This window comes from Cajanus cajan, chromosome 5 (assembly GCF_000230855.2).
Source record: "Cajanus cajan strain Asha chromosome 5, NIPB_CcT2T_4, whole genome shotgun sequence".
NCBI lineage: Eukaryota > Viridiplantae > Streptophyta > Magnoliopsida > Fabales > Fabaceae > Cajanus > Cajanus cajan.
The window spans coordinates 70,651,349-70,677,566 of record NC_138521.1 but is presented as its reverse complement, the minus strand read 5'-3'; the positions used below and the strand labels follow the sequence as shown (position 1 = coordinate 70,677,566).

The 26,218-nt window shown below is 32.1% G+C and overlaps 4 protein-coding genes across 6 annotated transcripts; 1 reads left to right on the top strand and 3 right to left on the bottom strand.

The window, feature by feature from the left end:
* Positions 1–625: 625 nt before the first annotated feature.
* LOC109808409 (sodium/hydrogen exchanger 1) lies at positions 626–4,663 on the bottom strand. The gene is made up of 15 exons (XM_020371406.3): positions 4,461–4,663; positions 4,185–4,379; positions 3,990–4,108; positions 3,788–3,885; positions 3,649–3,708; positions 3,494–3,540; positions 3,218–3,412; positions 3,059–3,114; positions 2,879–2,945; positions 2,700–2,800; positions 2,473–2,574; positions 2,252–2,390; positions 2,101–2,163; positions 1,935–2,018; positions 626–1,286 (listed from the first exon to the last, which is right to left on the bottom strand). Exons 1-15 carry the CDS (start codon positions 4,644–4,646, stop codon positions 951–953), a joined length of 1,848 nt encoding a protein of 615 aa, XP_020226995.2. The 5' UTR covers positions 4,647–4,663; the 3' UTR covers positions 626–950.
* Positions 4,664–13,217: 8,554 nt separating this feature from the next.
* LOC109808268 (tubby-like F-box protein 3) lies at positions 13,218–16,240 on the top strand. 2 transcript variants are annotated; one of them, XM_020371177.3, is made up of 6 exons: positions 13,218–14,029; positions 14,135–14,228; positions 14,428–14,554; positions 14,642–14,821; positions 15,016–15,507; positions 15,757–16,240. In XM_020371177.3, exons 1-5 carry the CDS (start codon positions 13,811–13,813, stop codon positions 15,479–15,481), a joined length of 1,086 nt encoding a protein of 361 aa, XP_020226766.1. In that variant the 5' UTR covers positions 13,218–13,810; the 3' UTR covers positions 15,482–15,507; positions 15,757–16,240. The 2 variants fall into 2 exon arrangements, with proteins under 2 accessions (XP_020226766.1, XP_020226763.1); XM_020371174.3 differs by having other exon boundaries at positions 13,220–14,029; positions 15,803–16,240.
* A 921-nt stretch (positions 16,241–17,161) lies between these two features.
* Positions 17,162–18,776, bottom strand: LOC109807628 (uncharacterized). Of its 2 annotated transcripts, none has more exons than XM_020370191.3 (2): positions 18,624–18,776; positions 17,162–18,452 (listed from the first exon to the last, which is right to left on the bottom strand). In XM_020370191.3, the coding sequence occupies exon 2, from the start codon at positions 18,421–18,423 to the stop codon at positions 17,368–17,370; it is 1,056 nt and encodes a 351-aa protein (XP_020225780.1). In that variant the 5' UTR covers positions 18,424–18,452; positions 18,624–18,776; the 3' UTR covers positions 17,162–17,367. The 2 variants fall into 2 exon arrangements, with proteins under 2 accessions (XP_020225780.1, XP_020225782.1); XM_020370193.2 differs by having other exon boundaries at positions 17,162–18,449; positions 18,624–18,684.
* A 1,797-nt stretch (positions 18,777–20,573) lies between these two features.
* On the bottom strand, positions 20,574–24,884 carry LOC109807627 (putative serine/threonine-protein kinase At1g54610). Its single transcript, XM_020370190.3, has 7 exons — positions 23,858–24,884; positions 23,290–23,574; positions 22,844–23,161; positions 22,189–22,416; positions 21,976–22,076; positions 21,467–21,584; positions 20,574–21,136 (listed from the first exon to the last, which is right to left on the bottom strand). The coding sequence occupies exons 1-7, from the start codon at positions 24,161–24,163 to the stop codon at positions 20,843–20,845; spliced, it is 1,650 nt and encodes a 549-aa protein (XP_020225779.1). The 5' UTR covers positions 24,164–24,884; the 3' UTR covers positions 20,574–20,842.
* Between the last annotated feature and the right edge of the window lie 1,334 nt (positions 24,885–26,218).

Here is a 26,218-nt window from a genome sequence, read left to right as displayed (position 1 = left end):
CTGACAACCAATCATATCTTTTAATGTTGCTTATTTTATTTATTTCATTAAATAAGCAATTGACATGTCACTATTAAAAGATATGATTGGTTGGCAATGTAAAAAAACTTTACACTGGCAGTGTAAGGATGATTAACTCATAAAAAAAAAAATGTACACAAGTTGCTCTGTTATTGGTCCAACAATATACCCTCTGAAATTCGCGGGTTACATCACGAGTTCAGTAGTGCTTTATTTTGACATCTTGGCACTTTCTTGTTATGGTGAGCCATGAAGGTGAAAACTACTCTATAATTTTTTTCTTTCTCAAACATGGTAATTTTATATATCTTTGCAGAGGAATTTAAGATTGTTGCGGCTAAAACTATCCACAATTGGTACTCGAGTGATTATGCACTAATAGCTAGATCTATCGGAACAATGTGCCTACTGTTATGAGAAGAATCATGCCAAGGGAAAAACATCAAATGCTTAATCATTCATATAATGCCGTGCCTTAGAAGCAAAAATGGTACTATCATTTAGAATATGATCGCAAAACAAGTGTTACAAGTCCAAAGCCCACAAAATTATCCTCTGAAAAAAAATGTAACGATAAATACAATCAAGCAACACAAAAACTATATTAAGTGTCAATACCTTTCCATTCATACCATGTATACACACAAAATATGAATCACCTTAGTAGCATCAAGTTACAAGTATTAACTAAAAAGCAAGCAACCCCCTCTCTCTATGTCAGCAAAATCAGGGGGACAAATATGTGTACATAAATTCTTCCCCTATAACATGTTTCTTTTTCTTCTCTTTAAGTATCATTTGTGAAGTTGACATGTTGTAACTATTGACAAAAGTGCACACAACCAAAGCCAAGCCGATTTTACATACACCACAAACAACCACACCATCCATCACATGCATAATCATAATCAGTAGTATCTATCTATCTTCTAAGTGCAATGCCACTGATGAACACTTTGTTCAAGGGGTGACCCGGGAACGTAGGGTACAAAACCTCGTCCACCAAAGACGGGTCGCATGACAGAATCATCAAATTTGCGCCAATAGTGGTGTACCCCACGAGTTGGAATGCAGCTTAGGAGCATCATCAAGGTGCTTGGTGGGGGCCCATTATGGGTGCCACCATTGGCCCATGAATCCTCTCCACTGCCAAGAAGTGGCACAGTGAATGATTTTGGTGTCGATGGTGGGGTCGGCAAGCTGACTACGTGTTTAGAGGAAGGAAGCAAGAGCCTCACAAGTGGCTTTGTCATCAACCCAAACACCTGCACATTTCAAAAGCATAAGTGGTGGCTTTTTCACATTCCATGTTATCATGGGGGAATCACACCTATCAAACAACATTTCCTTTTCATAATAACAAACTGACACTTTTCCAAATCCACTGTTTTTTCATATTCAACTAGTGGGGACTCGTGTCACACTGAGAAAACATCATATCACTAGTTGTTTATTTGGGTTCGAGATCATAGCAACACTGCCCTCAAGAAGAAATAATTGTGTGGTCCTGAGTTTTTATGATCTCGGCCAATACCCAAGTAATACATAAGGAAGAATTAATAAAACTCAATTACATGTCACATTAAGATTAACTGAGACTACAAATAAAATACGTGATTGACCGAGAGTTAATAAAGAGAATTAATATATGATACAATAAAGAGAATTTATAAAACTTAAGTATATGTTATATGACCGAGACTATAAATACGTTGTAGTTTTGGACCATCTAATATTTTGTTGTCATGAAGCAACAGTGTTGTTGTAAAAACATATTTATCAAAGCCTGAGATAGAAAACAAAAATATAGAGAATAGAAAAAATGAAGCGACTTTTATAGGTATAAAATTGGACATCTGGGCATGACATAATTACTACAAACCATGCTGATCAAGAGAAGATTAGTGTCTAACCAATGTGCTGAAGAGTACAACAGTAATGGTACTGGTGATCATGATGGCATTCTCTCGCAATTTAGTATGGCCCAGCCTGGTGAACTGCATGTGAAAAAGTACTTTGTTACGAAAGGACTTGGAATAGAGATGTAGAATTGAAAGTGAAGAAGTTTGATTCCATCACCTGATTGTAAGCAAGTGCGATAGAAACAGCTCCACGCATGAGACCAGCCCACCAAATTGTTACCTGGGAAATAAAATCATTGCAGGAAAGGAACGTTAACAACAACAACAACAAAAGTCTTTTCCAACCCTAGGTGAAGGAGAACACATACTTGTTGCTTTAACTCAATTTTCTCAGATTGAGACTTCTTAAGCAAGTTGGATAAGAAGGACAAGGGGAAAACAAATGCAGCTCTTCCTACCAGGATAAGTGCCAACAGCAACGAACTGACCCCAATAGATTTTCTTGGACTAATAAAGAGATCAAAATGTTAATTTCACACTTGGCAAAGTAGTTTCAAGGCAGTTTAATTTCATGCAGAAACCCTTTTACCTTTGACTTACAAATCGCCACTTCTCTATGTCTAATGCATCCATCCCCACATAGAGGAAGATGAAGATTTCAGCAATGAATGACATAGTGGCAAAAACATGCCTGCAGCAGGGAAATTAAAATCAGTGAAGTAATAATATCATTAGCAGCAATCTTGTAAACTGCAATGCATAAACACGAGTTTTTCTCATCTGTAAATGTCTAATGTGTTGCAGAGTTTCACATACTTGGTTGTCACTCGTGAACTTTCCGTTACATTATGCCACGTGTAGTGAGACATAACAATGCCGCAGAAGAAAACAGTCAGAATGGCACTTAAAGAAAAGAGCTGCCAAAGAAATAAAAATGATTAGTATTGGAATTAGTTACACTAAAACATTGACTAAGTTGCATAGAAAATTCTTACTTCAGATAGCATATATGAAAGGTATGCCATGAGTACCATGAGAGCAACCTCACGGTCTGTAGAATGCCTGGCATTTATCAGAGAAAGAATTAGGAAATAATCGCTAACAATGTTCTGAGATATTTCATTGCAGTGGACAGTGGTTAAGCATATTGAAAATTGGTGGAATTTAGATTTCACCTTATCAACTTGCCAAAATATAGCTTCTTAATAATGTATGCACTAAGCAATCCAGCCTGAAAAACGTTAATTAAATAAAAAAAATATTAATAATTCAAAGAAAACAAGAACATCAGGAAAGAAGAGGGGACAGAACTAGAAAGTGGAAGGAAAACTTACAAAGACTCCCAGCACAGTGCTTGCAATGAATAAATATAAAAAATTTCCTATTAACTGTAAGGCAGTGTTTAAGTCAATGTGAGAGAGGTCAAAATTCTGAATTGCTTTGAAGAGAACTACGGAGGTAGCATCATTTACTACCCCCTCCCCAAAGACCAGGCTATACAGTAAAGGAGTCTCATCCTGATTAAGAACCTGAAGCATCCACATAAATATGATCATTTTCAGTAAAAGGAGGGTAAAAAAGGTTTTAAGTGTTTCTTTTGACATTTATACCTGCAAAGTGCAAACAGAATCCGTTGCTGAAAATATTGCTCCAATTGCTGCATTCAGTTGACTTAGGTAAGTAGAGATAGGAGGGAAGAAGGAAATGCTTAAAGTTTGCAGTTAAGTCCAACAAATTACTGTAAAAGGAGGTAATTTAAGCTCACCTAGATAATCTCCAATCTTGAGGGAACCAATGTCCAGTTTCTGGAAAAAGTGTATGGCACCTATTCAAAATATTATTACCGAATAAGAACCTAATTGACGACTTATCCTCGCGCTAGAAATTGAAGGTAGTTAAATTACCTAGTGATATGATGCAGAATGATATCAAAGTACCAACTGCACCAAAGAGCATTATAGTTATAAAATTGCGGAAAAATTGTTTCTTCTTCACCTGAAACCTGGAAAGGGTAAAGAAAAAAATGAGCAATTGAAACTGAAGTGAGAGAAGATGAATAAGGAAAGTAAAAAAAAGGAAGTAAGAGTAGTGAAGTAAGTAACTAACCCAGCATTGAAAATGATGGGTGGAAGAAGGTAAATAAAGAAAAGATCTTCACTGAAGAGTAGTATATGAGAGCTTTTTCCTCCAGTAGTAAGCAATATAAAGACCCCAGTGAAGAGACCCTGGGAAAGAAAAATGGCATAAATTGATTGATGTTGATAGGTATTAGATGAAGAAAGAATGAGGGTAGTTGGTTACAATGAGAAGGGCAGTGATGGATTCATTGATCCATCGGTTCTCTTCCAACAAGTGACCGAGGATGATGCAGGCGCATAGAAGAGCAACAAAGAGGTTCAATGAGACGACGGAAGCATGATCCGAGGTCATGACTGTGGTTAGTTTGTCGTACAATACTCCAACGGCCATAGTAGGATGCTTCCAACTGCACGTGCTCTGTCACATTCCAACTTTATTGGTGTGAGAAGAAGAGCAGTGTTAGTGGAACTTGAAAGAGAAAGGGTAAGATATACATACGGATTCTTCTTGTATATGATATATAGTAGGATTATTGTGTGTGTGTGTGTGTGATGAATGATGATAGAGGTATGCAACGTAGGGAACACTTGCTTTTTGGCATGCCAGTGGAAGAGAAGAGGGAGACATTACTTCGCACTTCACCCTGCCTCCTCTCATCATTCTGTCGGACTTCACTTTTTTCATTTTCCTTCTTCTCCTTCTTCAAATCTATTACTTCTTTTACTACATACATCATACATGCATCTCATCTAATCATATACTTATGCTACCCATAGACGAGAGATCCAACTTCATCACATTCTTTTTATAATTTTTTTTAAAAGTCAATAAAAATATATACATTAGAGAGACTCTATTAGAAAATATAGTGACATGTTTCTTTATGATTATGTTGTTATTGTGATATATACTAAAATCTTGTCCATCACATATTCTTTATAATTTCTTTATATTCGAGTATACAAAGAGTATTAAATATTGGTTAAAGAATGTTTTTATGAAAATAATTTTAATAACATATTCTCATTATAATTTTTAATAAAAATGTATTTATGTACACTTCAAAATACTTATTTGCAAAGGTCTAACTTTAATGAAATAATTACGATTTTAGTAATAAGAAGTGAGACATTTCTTATGTTTATAAGAGGATTTGTGAGTCATTTTTAGATTTTAATTCTTTGATGAAATTTCGTTATCTCCTTTACTAATTCTTTGATGTGCATCACAATTCTCATTCATTAAGATTAATGTGAATGTGATTTATCTTTTTCACTGTGATAACATGGATATTTATGAGATTGTTGAGATACAAACAAGTCCTACATCATAAAATAAAACAATAAATAACAACTTATATAACATAAACATGTTTCAATGATCGAGAGGCCTTTTGGGTGATGACCAAAAGTAAAACCGTGAGGACTAAGGCCTAAAGCGGACAATATTTCATCATTGTGAAGTATATTTATGTAATAATCTTATAAAAAAATAATAACCCTATCAGAGATATTGTGTGATGCTATAATGTATGGATTTCTTACTACACTGCATCATAACTTTTATAAGTTAATTTGTGAATTGGACAATTTGACATTAGTTAACATTTTAAACTTTTGACTTATTGAGGAAAAAATTATATATATTTATAAAGATCTGTTTGAATTCAAGGATATCTTAATAAGAGATTGAAACTATACATTCATTCTCCATAAAAACGAATGTCGTGACACATATTTCTGGTGACTGGAATTTACATTCTTTGAATCGGAATTAAACCTGGATTACTCCTTCTAATGATGTTCTAGTACCATCATATAAGAAGATTTGCCCACAATTTCTTAATTTTTGTTTCATTTTTCTTTGCTTTTATTTCTGTGTATAGTATAAAAAAGAAGGTACTTATTTGCAAGGTCTTTACTTTTTACAACTAATTTGCGAGACAATTGGAAATAATATTAGCAACTAAAAAGTGTACACATGGGTTACCATTTTGACTTTTTGTTGAATGTTATGTGATTGAAGTTGACGTCCTAACTTTCAGACATGTGAAGCTTATTGCACCTATAAGAATGGCTCGACAATGATGGTGATATATATATATATATATATAAAAGAATTGAATCTCGGAGACTCTCGAGATCAAAGACAAGTTTCAAAATCCAAAGAGTATGAACAAAATTACTTATAAATTATCTATTAACAAAATCTTTATATTAAGAGCAAAATTTAAACTCATCCGAATTTGAATTGATTTTTATTTGAAATATTTCTTCGTACTTAACCAACAGGATAGGCTCCTAGGATTCAATTGCCCCTCACTATGAGCACACATAGAAACATATTTACTTTCAATAAGATTTTGTCTAGTTGACTAATTATTTAGTAAAATATATAGATACATATACAGAGAGTGACTTTCCACGAGAACAGGCCCACCCTGGGGGAGAGATAAGAACGACCACCGTCCATTGCCCATAATTAAGAAGAGCTTAAAAAATTTAAAAATATATATAACTATTTAGTATTTTTTGTATATTAATTTGTTATTTTTATACATAAAATAAAATAATTATTATCATTATATATTGTTTTTATATAAATTAAACTATAACATATGATGATGGAGTATTATTCCATTGATTGATACTTTTTCTGATGTATTATATTTATAAATTTATATTAAATAAATTTTTAACTTATTATAACATGTAATGGATTATAAAACTATCATAGTATGCAGATTTATTTGTTTCTAATAAATAAGAAACATCAACTAAAACTCAAATTCTATAAAGAATCTCTTATTATATTATAAATTAAAATTTCTCTAAAAGATGCTAATTTATTTTAATTAAAAAATAGTCCCATATCATAATGTAAAATATTATCATAAATTATATATTTAAAATTATTTTTTTATTATGAATTATATTTACAATTATATGAAAATATTAATCTTGGTCAATGCACATGTCAGGACTAAAAGTTAGTGTATTAATAAAGTACAAAAATGCATATAACAAGTAAAATGAATGAAAATGTCATACATTTTTTTAAATTTATTTTTTACTAAAAGTATATTATTTGTTTAATACAATAAAATGTATATTTTTTTTAATGATATTTTGTGTTTATTTTTATTTTTTTATGAAATATATGTTTCTATATTAAAATATTCACATATAAAAAATCTTATTTTATATTTCACTCTGGAGTTATAAAATGCAAGACTAACCTTATATAAGATTTAGATTAAATTTAAAAATAATAAATTAATAAGATTGAAATCCTATTATAAACGCTTTATTAATGATATAGTCGTATAATCAATGTTTTTATTATTATTGTCTTATTTATATTATTGTTCTTGCCGTCACTTACTCTTACTTCATTACTTTTACATGTGATAATGATAATGATGTGACAATGAAATGTTACAAAAAAATATTTGTATATTTCATGTGTTTAGTGTGAATAATCATTTAATCAATAATTTTATTTTTTATTTTTAAATTTTTTATTTTAAATATTTTTTATCCTTATATATATATATATAAAGATGCACCATAATGAACAGTAAACATGACCATGAGAACATCACATTGTTATGGGTTATGACATTTTTTTTTATAACACTATTATTCGTTGATGTATCTTATGACCTGATTACAACATGATATTTTCTTTCTTTACAAAATCTGATGTTTTCCATTTTATGTTCGGATGATTCACCTTAGAACTTTCCTTTAAGTTTATCTTGTTAATAATGTCATGTACAGTTTTGATAAACAATTATATATACAAAATGATGAGTAATATATATGTACTTTAGTATAAAATAAAACTATGAAAAAGACTGTGGATCCCACTTGTTTTAATATTAATTATCATATTTTAGGTATATAAGAATTAATTTAAAGATAGAAGTTTCATGTCATTTCTATTGTAATTTATATATTAAATAGAAGGGTATTTAATGTTTGAGAAGTAGAAAATATTTTGGATGTGAGTTATAAAATAAGAACAGTTTTACGCGTTTTTTTTTGTAGAAAGTTTTTTTTTGTGAATTTTTAAGTAAAAGATTTTGTGTAAAATAGAGATTTTTTTTATAAAATAAAAAACCACACCAATTTGTCCATTTCCTTCCACAGAATATCATTCTCAAAAGAAATTCTCTATCCTTAAAATCAGCTAAAATATATGACATTTTAGTACAAACAATATTATTCTAGTATCTGTAATATAAGATTGTAGGATATGATTCGTTACGAGTACATGGGACCATAGATTCTGCTGCTCCCTTTCATTGGGTTATTAAAGTAAAAATCAATTGACTATTAATAAAGTCTGGTACAAAATTGATAAATACCTGAATCATTTAAATATGTTTGTGAAGACTTAAATTCTTTGTTATTATGTATGTAAAAGAAAATATTGAAAGAGAGAAAAATTAATTTCAATAATTTTTATAATTTAAAGAAATTAATCTACAATAATAATTGAATGAAAATACTTTTGATGAAGAAAAATAATGTCAATAAGTAGTGGGTCCTGACTTACTCTTTTAGCATTAAGATTTAAGAGTACTATGGATTCTATTTTAATGGGGTTTGTACAAATTCCATTATAATTTCCACAACCACAGTCTCAGAGGCAACTTTATCATGGAAACAATCCCATGATTGCTGTCGTGCTTAGAAACAACAATATACTTCTTTGGTTTAATCGATTGTAGGGCAATCGTCCACCACCATCACAAGCCAGTACATAAATATTTGGTTTAGATATTACCAAAATATTTTTATTAGTAAAAATTACAATAAAGTTTAATCTAACACCTATATTTATTTCTCAAACTCTTTTACCACTAAATCATATCACCAAGTGATATAATTTATAAGGAATTTTATTTTTTAAATATGTAGTTAAGAGTTCAATCTTTATATTTATGTGTAAAGAATATTTGTTAAAAAGTAATGTTTTAAATAAAATTTGGTATTTCAAGAGATTAATTGTTAATTTTCAGTTAAGAGGTACCTTGATTAAAAAATATTAAAGCCTAAATGCTAAAATATAAGGTTTATATTTTATTATTATTTGCAGGGAACTAAGGTAGGATAAAAGAAAAACACTACAGCTCAAAAAAGAAAGAAAAAGATCACATTTATATTTATGATATTTTTTAAATAGTAATGATTCATACATTACCGGTATAAAAAATTTTATATTGACAATCAATTATATTTTTTAAATTATTTTATTTTATTATTATTTTATTAAATAAGTAATTGATATGATACTATTAAAATATATGATTGGTTGTTAGTGTAAAATAACTTTACATTACACTAACAATGTATAGATGATTAACTTTTTTTTAAATTACCCTTTTATACTTTTTCAAAACTTTTGGAGGCCCAAAGATGCACTATCTGAGTGAGCAGGACCCACCATGGGAGGGAGATGGGGACATCCTCATTCCTCCACCAAATGTTTTATTTTGTCATTAACGGAATTGAGCTAATTATGGTGTTGGGACATATGATTTATGAACACAACGAATCTTCTTTGGCTTTGGTTAGGAAGGGTGATTAAGTCAAGATAATTACATTAGTTCAAAGGTAGGCCTCATTTGTTGCTCAATCTATGACATCCACCTCTTTAAATCATGTTCTAAATGTTGCTTCTTCTATTATTATTATTTTATTTTATTTTTATTTTTACTTTTCACTTTTAATATAAACTCACTTCCAAAGTTTTGTATTAATTATTTTCTGCTAATATTTTAAAATTTAATGAATATTTATAGAGTTTATTTAGATGTAACTTTACAATTTTTTTAATAACTTCTCTACTAAAAAAACTATTTATTTTGGTAACTTTCAAAGGTGTTTATAATTTATATTCAAATAAGTTCATTATCAATTTAAAAATATGTTTCAATTAATGAAAAACGCAACTTATTATTATTACTTTTTAAAGTAATATCGTTTATGTTCAAGTCATTGTTAACAATCAATGTATACAAAACTTTGATAGTGAATATTGCTTCTTGTTGTTGTAAAAAATGCTTACTGTTTCATCACATGCAGTTCTACTTAACAAAAACTAATTTAAAAGAGTAAAAGTAAGGGATGGTGATGTGAAAGTATGAGAAAAAAATGACAATAGAAAAGCAAAGTAACTTAAAGATATTTAAAAAAAAAACTAAAAAATGTATATTAACTTTTAAAATGATTTTCAAAACAAATCTTTTTTTTTTATTTTAATATATTTCTTGTTTTTAAAAATAGAAAAGTTTTCAGAATTTGGATTGCAAGTTTAAGGAAACATGTGGGGGTAAAATTCTCGTATCGAAAAACAAAGATGTTAAAAGTTAGTACCTTTTGACCATATTCCGGGTTCAACGTCATTAAGTTTCCTTGTTAATGAAGGAACTCAACATGTTTTTGCTCGTGTTATTAGGATAAAATTCACCGCATCGACCATCCATACATCGATTTAAAATATTTGTAGTTTTTGTTTTTTTGACAGCACTATTTGTAGTTTGTTTAAAACAAAATAAGAGGGATTAATGAATTGAATAATACCGCTGAATAAGCAAAATATGAAAAACTAATGGTATTCTGTCAATTGAAAACATGTTTAAACGTTTTAATGTTTAAAGATTTTAAATGAACTTCAGATTAAACATATATGGGTCCAGTTGGCCCATTGGTTTAGTTGGTGTATAATGATGAGACAAGAACAATTTAGGCCCTAAGTTCAAATTACGCAAAAGTATTGGGCTTAGGCCGCAAAATCCAAGTAAAGAATATAAACAACAACTTTTTTTTTCCTAGCGACAATTCCAAAGTTAAAATTTAAAATTTTGTACAAATTATCCAAATATATCATAATGTAGAGCAACTTAATTTTCGAAAGTTGACAATGTCATTACCTACGTTCTGTTTTCCAATAGCACAAAACTTAAGATCTAATATTATTATTTGTATTGTTGATGACGTTTTCTAACTAAAATTAGAGTATATTTTGTTAATATGAGTTTATAATTGATGAAATCATTTATTATATATATTATTGAGATAAACTTTTAATTTTGATTAGAGAACAATATTAATAACATTAATGGTACTATCTTTGTTCCTATATATAGAACTCTTTTCACTTTTTTATTTGTCTTTTTATTTTATTTTTATAAGACTTCCTTTTAGTTGTCAATTATATTACTTATATGATTATATCTTTTATAAAACAATCCTTATTTAATCAAAAATTATTTTAGACAAAAAATAATAAATGTTTGAAATTAATTGAATAAAAACTCTCTCTTTTATTAAGATTGGAGAAGATAAATAGATACATGAATATCTCTCTTCCAAACATTAATAATTAATTAGGTGAGAAATGATTAAGTGAAAAGAGAGAGGTTAATTTAAGAGATGTTAAAGATAATTTAAAAAAAGTAGTTTTTTTTATTTATACAAATTTAATGCTTTTGACTAAATTAGTTTTTTTTTTAAAATGTAATTTAGTTAAAAAGATCTTAAAATTAGGGAGAGAAGTAATATAGTTTGTAAATTTTATTATTTTCAAAAATTGTATCATGGTTTCACCTAAAATGGCGTTGATATTATTTAAGATAAGATTGTCACTAATTTTCATATATTAATTAATCACCATAAACATCATTTATTGATGATTTTAACCATTACAAATGCCGTGTAAAAAAAAACATGTCAAATGTGAGTTTTAGATGACTATTAAAAGATCTCCCTTAATATTTAGGATGTTCATGATTTCTCATGTCCCATCAACCTAGCTAGCCCAATCCATAGAGATTTTAGATAAGTTTAGATTAAAATTTATTGACTAATCCCAATTTCATTTAATCTTATATATTATTTTAAAATACAACAGTTTGTCTTTCAAAAAATATATATAATACAACTTCTTAATTTAATAAATAATGTTTTTATCTGAAGTGATATATTATAGATATTAATATCATTTATCTTGGATGGGTTAAGTCCTATAACAAACCATAGCACAAGAGAGCGAAGTATTAATAAAGGAAAATTAGCAAAGAGTAGAGAAACGTTTAATTATTATTTTCTCAAATATTTCAAATAGAAAAAATTAGCTAACTAGTCATGAGCACTAACGCATCCCTAATATTAAAAGCATATTGTATGAGTCAAAACATTTTTCTCCTAGATAGAGCCACCTTGCCTTATAACAGTGTTTAATTAGTTTCTTCTTTTTCTTTTTTCAATACAAGCCTAGTGCTGTTGTTAGCAATTTCAACTGAGCTTGGGATACCTTGATCTACATCTTTATAAATTCTAATTAATGTGAAAGAGTTACTTTACTTCTTTTGGTGTGTGCAGTAAAATTTCATCAAATTAATATCATAGATGGCGGTATACAAAGGGACGGCGTTGATTGAGAATTGAGATTGCAAGTTGATAAAATAATAATGAAACTTAAATAACCAACTGTATAATTAGTATTTTTTTTTTATTTCATTATTTATTAACGATGAAAAATTAAATACAAAAACAATATTATATAAATTGTCATATGTATTATTATTCTTGATAAAATTGGGTCTAAACACTCTACTAAAAGGCATCACTAAGGTAGGGTAAGATAATTTATATCCACAAATAATATTTCTATCGCGAGAAATTGTTAGGATAGTTGAGAATTTTTTTTTTAGACAAGATAATGGTTACGACTTGAAACTATTATATTATGATACATAATTAAAATAAAAAATTTCATAAAGATTAATTAACATCATAAACACTTATTGATATGAAAGTATCTGATAAATTTTTTCTTACCACCCTCTAATTAAAGTCTAAATCATGGTAGGTAGCTTAAAAAGATCAATAATTCAACGCCCACCAACCCATTTGGATAAGGACCCCGTGATAACTTTGTTGTTCATTTTCATTATTACAAGGAGAAGTTTTAATAACATTTCTAAATATAATACTTTTTTTAAACTAATCTTGTTATTACATAAAATCTCATCTCTTGACATTAATAATAAATCTCTGTGGCCGATTATTTACTGAAATTTACATAATTTTATATAATAATAAAAAAATTTAAAACATTTTTTATCCGTTCATAACTTAAATGTCCACTAAAAATTAAGAAGGTTCTGAGGTCATTGATTTGTCATTTTGATTATATATACTCAAGTCAATCATTTGGAGAGCGAGTTTGAAGATAAACAACAGTTCTAATCTTCGGTCGAGGGAACGAAACAACCAAAAAAAATGGTAAATGGTAACATGTCCAATGTATGTTGATTTAAGTATGAATGATATGAAAATTGACTATTACATCATTTCAACTGTACTTATATATTTATTTAATGTCTGTCATCATTCATATATAGTTGAGTTAATTTCATCTTATCAGAGATATGTGAAATGATTCATATTCAGAAATTTCGAGTGGAAGAAGGACACAACTCATCCGAACTCCACAGACACTCCTCCCTCCTAAGTAGATATAGTTGTGATTGCAATCATGATGGTCTAAATCTTTTGCTAAGAAGTTTACCAAAATTGTATAATAGACGTGGTAGGGATATCTTAAGTTATTTCCTTTGGCAATTATGAGTTATATGGTTTGTGTTGCTCTCTTGTAAGTTTTAACTAACAATAACAATAACTGGGACTGGTAAGTAACCCTGTTGTCAGTTGTCACATTCTCAAACAAACCAAAAATATTGAGTTTTGTTGCCCACTAAGAAGATATTTTTATTTTGGTGTCAAAGTCAAACAATAAATATATAATTGAAGTTGGAGTCTTTGTTGGTTTCCATGGAGGATGGGTTGGAGCATAGTTGGTGGGCCAACATGCCTCACGAGCTTCTCAGAGAGGTCCTCCGAAGAATTGAGTCGTCGGAGGCCACGTGGCCGTCACGTAGGACCGTCGTGGCTTGTGCCGGAGTGTGCCGCGCGTGGAGGCTCGTCGTCATGGAGATAGTCAACCCACCTCAACTCTCTTCCAACATAACCTTCCCCATCTCTCTCAAACAGGTACAAATTTGTTTTGTGACTTGTGATTGTGAGTTGGATTTTTTAAATTTGGGTTTTAAGTTTTGCCATTAGCTACCCTTTAATTTGGTGAATGCAATTTGGCAGCCTGGTCCAAGGGAGCATCTACTTCAGTGCTTCATTAGGCGTAACAGTGGCTCCGCCTCCCAGACATATTATCTGTTTCTCAGTTTATCTAGTGGTTAGTAATTACTAATTAGTATATAGTTGAGGCTATGTTTGATTCCCTAGTGTAAAAATTTTAGTTAGTTTTGGAGGACAATATAATGTTCCTTTTTTTTTATTCTTTTCTCAATTCTTTGTTTTATTATGTTTCTAATGCTATGCCTATGTGTGTGTTACTGTTTGCCCCATTTGGCCATTGTCTTGTTCAATTGCAGCATTAGCTGATGATGGAAAGTTCCTTCTGGCTGCACGCAAGTTCAGACGCCCTACCTGCACCGATTACATTATCTCCCTAGATGCAGATATGTCTAGGGAAAATAATGCCTATGTTGGGAAATTGAGGTGCACTCTTAATCAGGAACTGTTGCCATTATTGTTTTATTGTTTCTTAGTGCAAAGACTTACACCTTTTTCTCTACATTTGATAAGATCGAATTTTTTGGGAACTAAGTTCACAATCTACGATAGCCAGCTGCCTCGTGCAGTGGCAAAGATCACAAAAGGTTGCCCCACTAAGCTGGTGAGTCACAAAATGGTTTTACCCAGGGTCCATATAGGCAACTATCCAGTTGCTCACATCTCATATGAATTGAACGCAATAGGCTCCAGGTAAAGCTTTTGCTACAATTCTACATTACTATGATATTAGTCATCTATTTATAATTCTATATTTTTCTTTTGGTTGACAAAAAATCTATAATGTTTTTAGTTGTTCAAGTTTCTGTTGAAAGCATATTAGCTTACTGGGCATTGTTCTTATATACAAACTATACAATACTTAACCATTAGTTTATGGCTAGCAGGGGGCCAAGGAGAATGCATTGTGTCATGGATACCATTCCTGCTTCTGCTATTGAACCAGGAGGGGTAGCCCCTTCCCAGACCGAATTTTCTGTTAGTAACATAGATACTTCATTCCCTTCTTTTCAGACAAACTCAATTCGTCTTGAAAACTCCGTATCTGAACACCAGAGTAATAAAAAGGATGATGTGCTAGTGTTGAGAAACAAGCCTGCTAGGTGGCACGAGCAGTTGCAGTGTTGGTGCTTGAACTTTCATGGCAGAGTGACGGTAGCTTCGGTTAAAAACTTTCAGCTGGCTGCTTTTCCAGAAAACGGACATGCTGGACCACAAGAGGATGAGGTCATCCTCCAATTTGGAAAAGTTGGGAAGGACTTGTTTACAATGGATTACCGGTACCCTATCTCAGCATTTCAGGCATTTGCAATCTGCCTCAGCAGCTTTGCAACCACTGTTGCTTGCGAATGATGCAAGTTTGAATTAACTTTAGACAGGTATTCTTGAAAGCTCAATATTATAAAATTAGAATATAGATTGGACAACCTCATTGGTAGCTTATTGAGTAATGCATGTTACATGTATGGTCACTGCAATAAGAATTAGTTTAGATTAGTTTTTCAGCTTTTCTTCTGTTCTAATAATCATATATGTTTGATAACTATGCTTAAAATCCTTACTGAGTCCATTTAGAATACTTGACATTGATAATCACATTTCCTTTCAAATGTTGATTCTGTGCGTAGGTTTGTTGATTGTTAACTGACACGATCGATTCTTTGTTCGTGCCAGCTTTCATTCAGGCGTATAGGGGGTTCTGTTACAAGAATGATTGTTAACTGTCATCATTGGAAATTTGGATAGTCATGAATCATGATGATCTGAATTACAAGGACGGTGCTGCAAATAGGGGGGGTTCTGTTTGTTTATATGGCATCAGTTTTTACTTCTGGGAAGATCACAAGAAATTGAAATGCCACCTGCAACTTCTATTATATCTCCTCCTGTTTGTATCTAGCTCCCTGTTGTGTGCGTATACTTTTTATTCTTCCGTAGTTTTGCCTTTCATTTGTATCTAGATTCCCATATACAACAGTTGTTACATGCACGCCTACAAGTGCAAAAGACATGCCTTCTCCTGGAATTGACGAGGTCACGTTATCAATAACGGAAATAATGTTTACACACATTTATTGAATCCTTATAAAATCCAAGTCTGTAGTTTCCTGACCTTGTCGTATAGTAATTTTATCAATAATAGGACATGATCAAAAGTAGGCAGAACCATGCTTAACATAAAACAGGCAGTAATCTAAATTATAAACTAAAAAACTATGGAAGTGCTAGAAAATCATCAACCAAATGGCCTCAAATTCAGGGATGTTTGATGTTGGAAGAGAAATCACTTTGTATTTTTTCTCCCCTTAATATATGTAAAAAGCTTTTAAAAATAATTGATTCAATAACTTTTTCGGATACGAAATAAATTAAGAGAACTATTATTTGACAAATTTAAAAGTGACTAATGAAAGTGTCACACGGCCATTTATGAGAAAATAAGGATAAAGAACATTCACAACCATTCCTCGTGCAAAAATGACCATTGTAACTCACAAGTTTTAATTCATATTAAACATTCTCAGGCACAATAAGGCAATTTTGATATGGGTATTTCTTATGGAGTCTTTGATAGATAGATATGCAAGTAGCGCATCACTTTAAAGCCTCTTCACTCGGTAATCTTTACTAATCCATCTTTAAAGTCTTCCATCTGACTTTATTCTCTGCATAAAGACCACAAGCAGATAACATTCGATTCATTTAAACACATTAAAGGACTGTTGTCAAATGATTGGTGTTCTAATTGCAAGTAATCCTGCAAATTATACTCTAGCTGAACAAAACACATGTACATTACACTATTAAAACAGAAAAATGAACCTGATATTCAGCTCAGCTAGTGTTATCCTAATAGAATTTCAATAAGATTAAGTACACGATTTAAAGTTGCCGACAAAACAACACAAAAATGACATTAATGAAACACATCAATAAAAAGAGGTGTGAACGGGTGGATCCATCGATTAACTATCGCTGAACAAAATGCCTGTATTCGAGTGATAAGCAGGACTGATTAAAAGAGCTGTCGAATTGCAAAAATATTTTATCCCTTTGTGCCTCATAATAGTAATTCAAATTTGCTCAATGTCAAGAAATACACTCACTGAAGCAGACAAAAATTGATGGGTACATTTCTTAAACCACTGAATTGTCATTCTCTAACACTGGGATTCTTTGAAACTAAGATAATAATAATGTAAAGAAAAGGCACGAATAATTAAACTTCAAAGCCATGTTTAGCTGGGAGCATCATTCATAAAACCTTCTTTGCGACCTTCAAAGCCGGGCCGCATTAGCTTTTTCTCTCTTTTAGCAATTTTCCGCATTTTCTTCTCATGAATCCTCGCAGCTATATTCTCTGACCTTTTCTGCTGCTTCCCTGCCTTCAACTGGTCTCTTGTTTGAATTCTATCCTTCCACTTTTCTGCATTCTTCTGCTGCTTCTTCTTCTCCTTATTAATGCTTTTCTGCAACAGTTTGGGATCATCATGGACCTTAACCCCCGTAGCTCTATCCATCGCCGCCTTCCACGATTGCTTCTTGGCAAAAGCTTCAGCCTTATCAGGATCATTCTTCTTCACTTCCTCCAACTTCTTAGCCCTTTCAAGTTCCTTATGCTTTGAAAGTTTCCTTTTCTTCTTCCCCTGCATGTCCTCACTCTGAAGTTTAACATGGCCAAACACAAGCTCCTTCGAGGCCTCGGCGGCATCCTTCTTCAATTTCTCCGCCACCGAGTCATCCAGCACAGGCTTACCTTCCTCAGTTTCATCAGCCCTCTTGCGTTTATTGTCCTTATACCCTCTCCTAGCATTTCTTTCATCTCTCTTCCTCTCCGGATTCCCGTTGTTACGACCTGCCCGAAACTCTTCGAGTTTGCGATGAAGCCTTTGCCGAAGTTCTTCATAAGTCACAGACCTATCATCTCCCTCAACACCAGACATGATAGGCTTAGCTGCTGCACCCTGCTCTTCATCACTGTCATTCCCCTTTTGTTTTTCCAAATTTTCCTTGAGAAGGTCAAGTGTAGTTGCAGAGGGTTTTTCAGGGTCCAAACGGTCCCTCCGAGACTTCTTGATATTTTCCTTGGTTTCTTTCTTTGCCACCGCTCTTGCAGCCTTGCTGAGACCCTGAAACCATGGCTTCTCCTTATCATCGGTTGGTAGATAAAACTTCGCCGGAATCAACTCAATCAACTTGTCAAAGAAAAGGGTGTGCTCGTGAATCACAGAATCCAAATCTACAACGCCAACGTCAACCTCAGAGACAACACTCTTTTGCTTTTTCTTCCTCATCTTCGTCACTGCGTAACCCTAAAACCCTACTGTAGCAGCATCAAGCAATAAAAAATAATTAAAAAAACTAATGAAAACCTTACATTTTATCAATTTAACTATTTTTTATAGCACAAATAAACCGCATCAACAAACATGAGATTGAAATTCAAAAGGCGAAAATTTCTGAAACAGGAATGCACACATTAAGGGGAACTTACCTCTTCTCGGTCGTCAAACAAAAATTCAGGATGTTGTGTGTTTACGCTTCGTGCCCCAAAATTAGGTTTCTTGGTAAGCACCTTTCTACTTTATTATTTCGTGTCAAGAATTGGGCCACTGGCCCAAAATGTTGGATCAGGCCCACACTGGTTCATGGGCCGACTTGATATGGAGTACACAGATAAATAACGGGTCGGGTTATATTTTTTTGTTAGCCAACCAGAAATATTTAAAGATTTTTAAATTTTATTCATTTATTTATAAGAACATCAGTTTGATTTTTCGTTGATAGAAAAAAAAAACAAGTTATATTGATAGGTTTTTTTTTTTGTATAAAAAGACTCTGGGAGTGTTTATTTCAGGGTATAATGTTGTATTCTCTTTTAAAAATATTTTTATATCAAAAAATGTTATTTCTAAAAACATGTTTAGTTGATATTTATTATTTTTTAAAAATATTTTTATTTAATTAAAAATTGAAAAATAAAATGTGAAGAAAGAAATGTAGAATAATAAGTGAGAAGAGAGTGTTATTAGAAAAAAAGTATTTTTCATTTCGATCAAAATCTAATATACTAACCTTTTACCATGATAATAAGAAACATATTAAAAATAAGAGTTTTATATTCTTAGGAATAAAAGATACTCAAAAATATCTTTTTCATAACCTTCCAATAAATATGAGAGTAAATATTTAGATATTCTAACATTCAACGGATATAATATTTAAATCTATATTCTAACTAACTCACAAGAGTAACCGGGAAGGTTTAGAATTTAGATAGTATATTTGAAATAATAAGCTCCAACTTTAACTTCATTATGATCCAGCTAAAAAAATACATTATAGTTCGAAGAGTATTTCAAATTCAAGATAGATGGAATAAGTGGAAATTTAAAGAGTTATTTTATGAATTGTAATCTTTAGGATGTTATTTAGATTTATAGATTTTATCAATTTGTTTAATTATCTTTTAGGATTTCTTTTTTAAATTAAGGTAGTTATAGTATTCAAATTTCGTATTATAGTTTTGTTGTATATATAAAACCAAAAATAAAATCCTAGTATTTATTTTATTTAAGATCCTTGTACATGTGCATAATTCTTTTTTGTGTGTAAAGGTATTTTTTCCATCAAAAAACACCACATCTAAGGGGTGTTAAAGAACAAAAGAAAACGAATCAAAAATTAACATTTACTCATTTTTATAAGAAATACTACAAATATATTTAAATTTAAATTATTTTGCAGCTGTGGAGAGATGTATTTGTTTCCGTCCCAATTCATGGGAAAGGATAGATTGTTGTTCAAATTATGTAACATCACGAGCCTGGATTTTGGTGGGCCACCAATGGGCCAGGAAGACCCGCTGGAGCGGAGATTGCGGAGCAGCTGGCCCGCTAACGCAAGTCCAGCTGGCCTGTCTACAACTTTCACTTAGATTTTTGTTCATATTTTGCACAAGTTCTTACACAAACCTCGAACTTTTCACATTAATTTCATTTGATAAAGCTTCACATCAATTTTTGGTTAACGTTAAAATTAAATACTTAGAGTAGTAAAACATTAATTTATCTCCTCGATCTACTCACCATTACTAAGAAATGTCAAGTCATACTATACTTTTTTATATACGAACGATTTTCGAGGCACGGAGTCACGGACATTCATTCTATAAACAAATGAACCATATAAATTTGTTATACCAGACCCAACTACATTTGATAGTTTGCTGAAAATAATTTCTAAAAGAAAAACATGGATCTTTGAGTGTTTCATTCCCACGCATTCTGAAGGAAAATGTCACACACTATGGCAATCACAATCAGGAGCCATTTCATTTTTCATTTATTTATTCCCAACTGCAACAAGTCTTGAAACTGATAAACATAACCAACTAGAAGTTGAATAATGATATAGCAAAACTTAAAAAGAAAATCAGAAAGTCTAAAGGAAAAGTCTGTATAAAATTTTGCATAATTCACATGATTAAAAATACAAAGGAGGAAAATTATGTTGATTGTTACACAAGATAGAGAATAAACCTTTGATCATTGGGAAAGATACAATATCTTCTACCACTGGTGCCAATGGCTTTACCAACTAGAAGTAAGACAATGAATCAGCAGCATTTTAGCAGCTTCACCAATGCTTGTGAAAAATAATTGGTGTTATATTGCAATTCTTTTAATTTTTTTTTAATATTCTTGACACATTCTATCTATAAGAGTCCTTCTTTGACACCTTTGATTGTATGTGCCTATCCCCAGCCATGTTCTTCTTTCTCCTTGGTGCATCCACACAAGTTTCCACCAATGGGCCAGACCAGGTTTGGATGTCTGCTTTAGGATATGACAAGTTTGTGGAACTAAATGGAATGTCAGGAGGATCGAAAATCGGATCCATGTGATGTGAAGAACCCAAAGGATAGCCTAGAGCTCCATCTTCATGAGGAGGAGGAAACTTCTCACTCTTACTCTTAGCATTTGCATGTGTTACCAATCGCCATTTCTGTAATAAGAGTTTAACCCATTACTACAATCAACCCCATGTATATAATAGCTATGCCACTTTATGAAAATCGGCAAAAACCTTTATTTAATAGTTATATGTATGTACCAAGTGCTGATCATGTAAGCTACAATTATAAGTTTTTTCATTTGATCATTGGGAAGAGATGAGAAGGGGTCGGGAAATGCGTTTTAAGAGTATTTGAGACAAATGGAGGAAACTGAAGATCAAACTTTTCAGCAATTGCTTTTATCTAGGAGGAATAAAGTATTCACCAAGACAAGACAAAAAGTATTAGTGTAAATGAATGAGGTGCCGTATCAGACTTACATCGATATTTGCTTGCAACTCGGCATTGGCATCTGCAACGGGAATTCTCCGGCCACCTCGATCACGTGGACGTGATTTCTTGACGCCAGCAGCATTAGCTTTGCCAGCAACTCTCAATCTACAGTCATGAAACATTTAAATTAATGTATTGAAATGTGTGAAATGTATGGATCTTCGGTATTTTCTTTCAGAAAAATCTTCTGCTCCCTCCAGTATCATTGAGAGGTAGAGAACAAGAGAAAGTTTACAAGGAGAAGGGTAACTAAATAAACCTGTTCAACTTATACACATGCCTCACAACTTCCTCTATCAAATATAGAAAAGGAAAGAAAAAGTGAATTGAATGGTAAAACAACCTAACATAACAATTTAGTCAATTTTTTATGTAAATAAGAATTCATAAGATAGTTGAGAGTTTCATTTAAGAGTTCAGAAGAAATTCATCTTCAGTACTTAAAAATATTGATTAAATCATTGTTCAGATGTCAAAAGAAATTTAAGTTATCCACCTTCTAGCTTCTTCATCCCGTAGCTTTGTATCCATCTCCTTGCTGGGAGGATATTTCGGAAGGCTAGAGGGTTCACAGGCATAAGGTTTTGTTGTAAAGAACTGCAAAAGAGAAGACAAGTAGATGTAGCAATCCTATATGCATATTTAAAAATAAAATAGCCGAAATAAGTGATATCAAAGGATAAATTTAGTGATTAAATTGTTATCTTACTTCACTATTCAATGCAGCTGTGGCAGTTTGACGTTCTGCTGGATCGATTGCAAGAAGGGTCTCAATTAGTGGCAAGGATGACGCTGGGAAATTCTTAAATGTCTCTGCTATGCACCGCTTGTATGAATGTCGGGGCTTAAAAATGGTAGCATGTGGCAACTTTGACTTTTTCCAATATTCATCAGATGGAGAACCACAGAGCTTAAATATCTTATGTAGCTGCTCCACCTATGAAGCACCGTGGATATATCTCAGCAAAATCAGAAGCACAAACCTCTCAACTAGAGCATCAAAACCTTGCACCATTGACTAGTAAAATGAACAAATCTCGGAATAAATTACATAGACAACCCTTTGAGATTTCGTGATTAGAGACAAACACCCCCTACTTTTTTATTCCTACACTAAGTCTCTAAATTATTTGAAAAACATTACACTAGTACCCTTTAGATATTACATCAACTCTCTTAATTGTTTAGGAGACATTACATTGTGTTTGTGTCTCCCTGTAAGGGAAGTTTCTGTAAACGTTATAATTGCGAGGGAGTTGTGTGCAATCTCACAAAAGGGTGTCAGTGTAATATATTCTACATCTTATGTTCTTGAAAGGTGCTGCTAGAGAAATTACAAGATGAGATTAATCATTTAAGGATACCTCAGTTCGACCAGGCATAATAGGTTTGCCAGCCAACAATTCAGCAAGAATGCAGCCAGCACTCCATAGGTCTACTCCTACACCATAATCAGTGGCTCCAAGGAGAAGTTCTGGAGGTCTATACCACAAAGTAACCACCCTGCTGGTCATGGGGTGCTTCTGATTGGGATCAAAGAAAGAAGCTAATCCAAAATCAGCAATCCTAAGAACTCCTTCACTGTCAATAAGAAGGTTTGACCCCTTTATATCACGATGCAGCACATGACGGTTGTGACAGTGTTCCAGTCCAGAAAGTAGCTGATGCATGTAACATTTAACCTAAAATACCCAGATATAATCAGCAAATGAAGTTCCGAATCCAGAAACAAAAGATTTTTTTTAAATCATATGAAGTTCAACCAACCTAGTTCTAGATTTTACCTTTAGCAAGATAAATAAGTAAATACCTGAGACTCTGTGAACTTAATTGTGGGGCTTGTAGCAAGTCCAGCCAAATCATGATCCATGTATTCAAACACAAGGTACAAACTGCACGACATCCTTGAAGTCACTAAACCTTCTAGTTTGATAACATTGGGATGATCCAGATGGCGTAGAATGAGAATCTCTCTGGCCATGAATTTCACACTCTCGGGCTCTAAATTGTCAAAGCGAACCTTCTTTAGAGCTACAATTTTCCCTGTCATAGTATCCTTTGCTTTGTAAACATTGCTATATGTACCTTGTCCAATCTGATTGAAAAATAGTCCAGAAGCCAGTTAGAGACCAAATTTTTGTTAACTTTGCAAGCACAGAATAGAAGTAGACATTTCAATGGAAGCGTTTTCAATTAATAACTTCCAAGATAACAACAGAAAGCCCAAAATCACAATGCCTAAACTTCATATCACTAATTTTAGATGTTGCTTACATATGAAAACAGAACAACGTAAGCAACAAGTCCTTCAAACATGAAATCAAGAAAACACATGCTTAAACTGACAAAGAAATCAAACAAGACATTAACTGCCTTACCTTATTAAGCTTCTCAAAAGTGTCAGCTCTTCTAGGGACCAATCCATTTATAGCTTCCCCAGCAACCTTGGAGAGCCAAGAGGGCCACCCTGCAGCCACTTGCTCGCCATGTACATGGTTAGGTGGATTGCTTAACCTCGGATTCGGCTTCGAAGATCGCCTTCTCTCCCCTTTCGGCCTCTTGCTCTTCTCCTCCTCTCGACCCTCCTTCACATTCCCACCATTCTGAACCACAACCTCTTCTGCTCTTGGAACATCTACTTCCTCTTTCCTCTTTGATGCTTCTTTCCCAAACACACACCCCATGTTTCAAAATACTCATTTACTCAACCCCTTCTTTTCTCCTTCTTCTTCTTTTTCCACCTCCTCCTCACATTCCCTCACTTGCCACAACCACATTTTCCCTCATTTCTCTTGCAATTCAAACACCATAATACATCAGAATCAAACCCTAATAATAGTTTCCCCCGCCAATCTAGAAAAGCTGAAAGGGGGTTTTGAGTTTTAACCAAAGGAAGGTGCAAATGTTAATTCAAAAGACCCTAACTTTTCCAGACAAAAGTGAGAGTGCAATGATTTGGTCTCACCCCACAAGTTGTAATGCAGTCAAACAAAATGAGCTTATATCAGTCAGACATCCACAACACAAAAGAAAAAGCAGGAAGGAAAAAAAAAATAGTAAAATATGACTAGCTTTTTCCCCCCTTGGAAGTTCCTTTGTTCTTATTGTTCGTCCTATGTTTTCTGAAGAGGGTTTTTTAATTTTAAACCTTTCGGAGTGTGGATATGGATATTAAGGAAGATCAAAGTTGAAAAAAGTTACAGTTCTAGGAGTTTGGAGCATCCCAGATTCAAAGATGAATGTACACAAAATAATGTCTTGGAAACTAGAAAGATAAAATAATAACGTGGGGTGGATCTGCTATGGATTTTCTTCCCACTTCCACTCTCACATACAATGTTGTAGTATTTACTTTTACATACAAGTCAGTTTCGGATTTTTGCAGCACTGGGTTTGTATCCACTAAGGAAACTTCCATTGAAAATATGTAGAGAAAAATCAATGACACGTGCCTTGGAGATGTTTAATTCTTTATTATGGTGATCAACGATCGTAGTGAAAATTTTATTTAATTTTAACATAAAAAAAAAAAAAAAAAAATATATATATATATATATATATATATATATATATATATATATATATATATATATGAATGGTTGAGTTGGTGGAATAGTAGGGTGGGTCCTACATGCACTAGGAACTAAACTAACTTTACCTGATGATGGCTTCCTCGGCTATTGCATATCAATTTGCTTTACTTTACTTTTTTCTTTGAAATGCTCTTTCATATTGCAAGTGAACACAACTTAATTCGAAAATTGGAACTAAACAGTAAAGGCATAACTATCCTTCCACAATGGAGTATTTATTTGGATAAAGTAGACATAAAATTCTAATTTCATTAATAATAATAAAAATACTAAAAACATTTGGTTGATTAATTTAACATGCATCTTATTGTCAAAGGAGACAGTTGGCTTCTATTGTTCATTCACCGCTGATTTCAGTGGTTTGGTTCTTAGTCATCGGTGATAACTACGTACTTTATTACCCTCTTCGATTCTGTTTGGGCAACTGTTCATTTATTAGGACATTGTCGGGGTACTCAATTATTTAAAAATCAAGAAAAATGATGCATCTTCCAAAAATTTTAATCGAAAGAATCTTTGAGCTTTTAAAATTTTTAAATGTTTAAAATAAAATTGTTGACAGGAATGAATTGTTTATCAGTTTGGAGGATGATTCAAATGAATGGTTTCGGAAGATATAACAAAACTAAAAAATCAATGTTTAGTAATATTATTATTTTGATATGTTTTAAATAATATGATTACGCGTGATTAACTAATAATGTGAAAATTGTATATATAGTTAACAAAATTAAACTTAAAGTAATAAATGATAAAAAGAAGACAATAAGACATAAACGATGAAGTAGGAAAAGTGAAATATTATGAAGATTCCCAAAAGCAACAATTAATTGTGTGGTACATGCAATGTCGTAGGATTATTTTCTCTGCCACGGTTATTGCATAGAAAAGTTGGACGTGTAAGAGTGGTTGCTTTATATTATCGTAACCCTATCCCACTATCTTCTGAATTGGCAAAGGTATTGACAAGTTGAAGTATAAAGGACAGCTACAAGAAAACAAGGTTGTTAAGATAGGTGAGCTTGTATTGACACTAGACATATTCATTTGTCCCCTTCAATTATGTTATATCATGAGATAGATTAGACAACAACATTTTCCGAAAGTAAGAAAGTTTCGTTAGTTCTGAGTTGTTGCATGGAATCA

Bases quoted from the DNA above. Each gene is read 5' to 3' on its own strand.
- LOC109808409 (XM_020371406.3), bottom strand. From the start codon at position 4,646: ATGAAAAAAGTGAAGTCCGACAGAATGATGAGAGGAGGCAGGGTGAAG. The intron at 4,109-4,184 runs GTAACCAACTAC...TTTCTTTCCCAG, and splicing joins CCATCACTGCCCTTCTCATT to GGTCTCTTCACTGGGGTCTT. The intron at 3,413-3,493 runs GTATAAATGTCA...TGGATGCTTCAG, and splicing joins ATTCTGTTTGCACTTTGCAG to GTTCTTAATCAGGATGAGAC.
- LOC109808268 (XM_020371177.3), top strand. From the start codon at position 13,811: ATGGAGGATGGGTTGGAGCATAGTTGGTGGGCCAACATGCCTCACGAG. The intron at 14,555-14,641 runs GTGCACTCTTAA...ACATTTGATAAG, and splicing joins GCCTATGTTGGGAAATTGAG to ATCGAATTTTTTGGGAACTA. The intron at 14,822-15,015 runs GTAAAGCTTTTG...TATGGCTAGCAG, and splicing joins TTGAACGCAATAGGCTCCAG to GGGGCCAAGGAGAATGCATT.
- LOC109807627 (XM_020370190.3), bottom strand. From the start codon at position 24,163: ATGGGGTGTGTGTTTGGGAAAGAAGCATCAAAGAGGAAAGAGGAAGTA. The intron at 23,575-23,857 runs GTAAGGCAGTTA...TTTTTCAATCAG, and splicing joins CTTTTGAGAAGCTTAATAAG to ATTGGACAAGGTACATATAG. The intron at 23,162-23,289 runs GTATTTACTTAT...TGGGTATTTTAG, and splicing joins TTAAGTTCACAGAGTCTCAG to GTTAAATGTTACATGCATCA.
- LOC109807628 (XM_020370191.3), bottom strand. From the start codon at position 18,423: ATGAGGAAGAAAAAGCAAAAGAGTGTTGTCTCTGAGGTTGACGTTGGC.